The following is a 4394-nucleotide window of genomic DNA, read 5'->3' as shown; positions in this document are numbered from 1 at the left end:
CTTTGGTGCTGGAGAAGAATATGGACTATACCATGGACTGCCAGGAGAACAAACAGGTTTGTCCCAGAGAGGGTGAAATCAGGCTGCTCCTTAGAGGCAAGGATTCTGAGATTTCATCTGATATGCTTTCTGCATGTTGCAAGGAGTGACTGACTAGTCCTTGGAGAGGGACATCATGCTTGGGAGGGTTGAGGAACAGTGTAAGACAGGAAGACTTTCAATGAGGTGGATTGATTCAGCCACTTGGGTAATGAGGGTAGCTGTGTCAGAGACTATAAGGTTGTCACAGGATAGAGCAAGGTTCACGGCTATTGTACATAGAATCGCTATAAGTCACAAGTGACTTGACAGCACATGCCAACAATAATCTGAAAATCAGGGTGACCTAGTGGCAAGAAATTGCACTGCAATCCCAAAGGCACACGGTTTGTTTGAATCCACCAGCTGCTCCACTGGAGAAGGAAGGACCATCTCCTCCCGTACAATCAACTGCCTCTGAAAACCTGGCAGAGGGTCATCTATGAATTGTTTCTGATTTGATGGTACACAAAAACAACAACAATCTGAAAATTACGCTTCTTGGAGGAAAAGATTAAGACTCATCAGAAGAGCTTTTAAGTTTTAAATGCTCAATGAATTTTCTACCTACCTCCATGTGATTTATTGTTTCTGAACACCCACTAGAGGATCAGCTATGGTCCAGTTCTGACTCAACAATACTCAATAGCAACAACCTACCTATGTAGGTACTTTGTGCAAGTTAATTCCTAAACTGAAATCCTGATAATGTTACTAAATATCTTTTCTGAACTGACTAACATAAGATCAGTTGCTACTGTTAAGTACCATCAGATTGACTTTGATTCAGCATGACCCTATGAACAACATTTCTGAATCTTGCTCTGTCTTACATTATCTTTTCAATCACTGATATGTTCTAGCCCATTGCTACAGTCACTGTGTCAATCCATATTGTTGGCAGTTTTCCTCTCTTTTTCTGACCCTCCACCTTCCCAGCAGGATGCTTTTTTTCCAAGGATTGGTCCCTCTTGACGACATGTCTGAAGTATGTGAGAAAAACTTTACCATTCTTGCTCTAAGGAGGACCCTGGTTGTATTTCTTCCAAGAAAGATTTATTTGTTCTTTTAGCAGCCTAAGGAATATTCAAATTCACCAACATAAAAAATATCCAAAGGCATTGATTCTTCTTGGTCATTCTTATTTATTGCATAACTTTCTGATGCATGTATAGCAACTAAAAATTCTCTTGCTTGGGTCAGGTACACTTAAGTCTTTAAACTGACATTCTTGATCTTTGTTGTTGTTGTTAAGTGTTGTTGAGTCACCTGCAACTCATAGTGACCCTATATACAACAGCTCTGAAGTCTGCCTTGTTCTAAGCCAGTCTTTGACTCTGGTAAACTTACCCTCCTTGCCCCAGTTACTGTACCAATCCATCTTATCTGGGGTCTTCTTCTCCTGCATTGTCCTTCCACCCCTCCTTCTCCAAGGACCAGTCTCTCCTATCCTCATGCTGAAAGTATGTGAGATAGAGCTTCAAAATCCCAACCTCCAAGGAGAATCTTGATTTCATTCTCTTCAAGACAGATCTTGATGTTTAGTACTCTGTAAAGAGCAATAATGAATGGAGAAAAACAAACAAACAAACAACAAAAACCAAACCAACAAACTAACCATATTTAAAGTGAACAGGAGGAGAAAGGGAGGAAAATGTACAATACTGAATTAATGGAAATACAAGATATCTGTAAATTTTCATTCAAATCACAATAAAAATTATTGAAAAATTAATAAAGTTTCTTGTCAGTGGATTGTTTCAAATGTAACACATTTTTTTTTAAATTTCTTGGCTGGAGTTACTAAAGATGTTGATTATGAATCCAAGTAAAATGAAATCATTGACAGCGTCAATCTTTACCCCATCTATCCTAATGTTATTTATTAGACTAGTGGTGAGGACTTTTGTTTTCTTGATGTTGAGATATAATCCATATTGAAAGCTGTGTTCTTTGATCTTTAGTAAGTACTACATGTATTCACTTTTTGCAAACAAAGACAATAGGAATCCTACAAAATAACTCTTACAGATTGAGTACTAGTATGGATTAAAGAATAACTGTGAAAATTATTTACTTAAGCATTTCCAGCCAAGAAAATTTAGGACATGTTTTCTACACTCCTTTTCACTCAAAGAGGCTAACACGTATTTCCATTACAGGCTGTGGGATAAGGATGACATCTTCAAACATGCCAATCCCTCCATCTACATCAACTGAAAGAATTGTCAATGGAAGAGAAACAGCTATAGATGGGGAGTGGCCATGGCAGGCCAGTCTCCAACTCATAGGGGCTGGCCATCAGTGTGGAGCCAGTCTAATCAGTAACACTTGGCTCGTCACAGCAGCTCACTGCTTCCGGAAGTAAGTTCCTCTTGCTTTGTTTCCTAAATACCAAATGCTTGTTCTACACCTCTGACCTTTTTCTTCCCTTTTTCTCAATAAGTATGATCCTTGTTTTGTTATTATTTCTTACCTTGCTGCTTACAACAGGTTGTGAGTTTATTGGATTCGGCCTTGTATTTAAAAGGGCTTTTGACCACCAGTCTGGGGCTATTTCCAGGATGGAAAGATAAGGGGAACAGCCAGATTCTGCTAAGGTGTGTTTTCTGGTTTGGGGTTAAGATGTGGCTGCTGCTCACAAGAGGGTGTGAGATGATTGGATTTGGTCTTGTACTTGAAAAGCTTTTTGGGATCTCCTGAATAAGAGTGGCAACCACTTCCAAAAAAGCTTATCTCCAGAAACTCTATGAACCTGGAGAAAAGATGAAAGATTTTCATTCAAAACTTTCATTCAAAGAGTCGCTATGGGTCATCTACCACTCTAAGGTACTTAACAACAACATTAATATCTTATTAATTTTCTAATATTGTCATGGTTCCAGAGTGTGATCTTTCCTACAACAAAATGAAATATTCTTTTGTAAAGATAAATTATATCCAAGTAACAAGTTAAAACTCTTCAGTGAACTGAAGAAGAATATTGTAGCTTCTGTTCTTTTTTTTTTCTCATCAACTCCTCAAGTCACCCACTGGCAGTGACTGAGGGTGTCTCAGGTTACCATCCTCATCTTTGTTTAACTGAGTACACATATTCAATGAGTAAGTGCTGTTTCCAGAGCATTAGACATTACTTTCCATATCATCTCCTTTTCACTTACCTCATTTATTGAATTAAAGCAAGTTAAACATTTTATGATTTAACTCTAATATACTTTCATATTTATCTTATATGTTTCTCAGAAAGCATGAAAGCATATATATTACCTGTATGTCTGTGTGGTATTTGGGCATTTCATTGAAAACTCACGTGGCCAACACGGACCAGTCTTTGAGGAACATCATGCCAGGAAAGATGGAGGGACAGTACAGGAGAGAAAAGCCTCAGATAAGATGGATTGACAAAGTAACTGGGGTAATAAGGGTAGGTGTGTTAGAGACAGTGAGATTGGCCCAGAATAGAGCAGAGCTCAACCAACAACTAACAAAAATATTTATGGCTATTCCTTTTTCTACACCTGTATGTGTAAGAAATGTATTTTAAATAAAATACTAATAACTAAAGCATGCCTTTTGAATAGGATTTAATTATATAGGTTTAACTCATATTAATTAGGATCTAAAGATACGGGTATAAAGCTGTAAACCTTAAAAGATATGTTTTATGGACGATTATGTTTCTACTTCTTGGAAACAGAACTAGTAATCAAGTGTCAACAACCAAAAATAACTATATAGTCAAGTACTGGAAATACTTTTAAAATGTTTTTCTTATTAGTTACTTTGAACTGAAGAAAAATAAACAACAAAACATACAGTATATAAGAAACATAATAATTATAATATTTCAAGATAATGGAAAGGTGATGATCTTGGATCTTAATGTGAAGGAGTTCAATTGTTAGAACAATACTGTGTATAATTGCAAAATGTCAGATGCTACTGTGAAGGAAAAATATAGCGTACGTTGAAGAAAATATTGTAATCATCCAAATACACTAAAATTTTTAGCATACATTTCCATGCAGAAATATTATAGTTTTAAAATACTTTAAATAAATATTTTCACCTTTGTTGTTGTTTATTGATGTCGAGTTGAGCACAACTCATATAGCCACACCATGAACCAAAGGCCTGAAGCTTTTCTATAACTATTGTCAATTTTCTAGGTTCATAAAGTTTCAAGAGGCATGGGGTTTAGGAAGTGGATGCTACTCCTGCTTCTAAATCTGAATCAATCTGGGAGCCCCACCAAACGCTGTCCATGATGGGTAGCCAATTATGGTGTTTGACTCACCTATGGCACAGCTGACCAT

The 4394-nt window shown here is 36.9% G+C and overlaps 1 protein-coding gene across 1 annotated transcript in view; it reads left to right on the top strand.

Moving 5' to 3' along the window:
• Positions 1-4394, top strand: part of TMPRSS11F (transmembrane protease, serine 11F) — a 211536-nt gene that overhangs the window by 190689 nt on the left and 16453 nt on the right. Inside the window, exon 7 of the mRNA XM_006896811.1 lies at positions 2241-2442. Within this exon, the coding sequence (XP_006896873.1) occupies positions 2241-2442 (202 nt within the window). The remainder of the gene's footprint in view (positions 1-2240; positions 2443-4394) is intronic.

This window comes from Elephantulus edwardii, unplaced genomic scaffold (assembly GCF_000299155.1).
Source record: "Elephantulus edwardii isolate Elephantulus edwardi_28Jun2011 unplaced genomic scaffold, EleEdw1.0 scaffold00192, whole genome shotgun sequence".
In the NCBI taxonomy this organism is placed as follows: Eukaryota; Metazoa; Chordata; class Mammalia; order Macroscelidea; family Macroscelididae; genus Elephantulus; species Elephantulus edwardii.
Note: the sequence above shows the minus strand (reverse complement) of the source record. Positions and strands in the feature narration are given on the sequence as shown.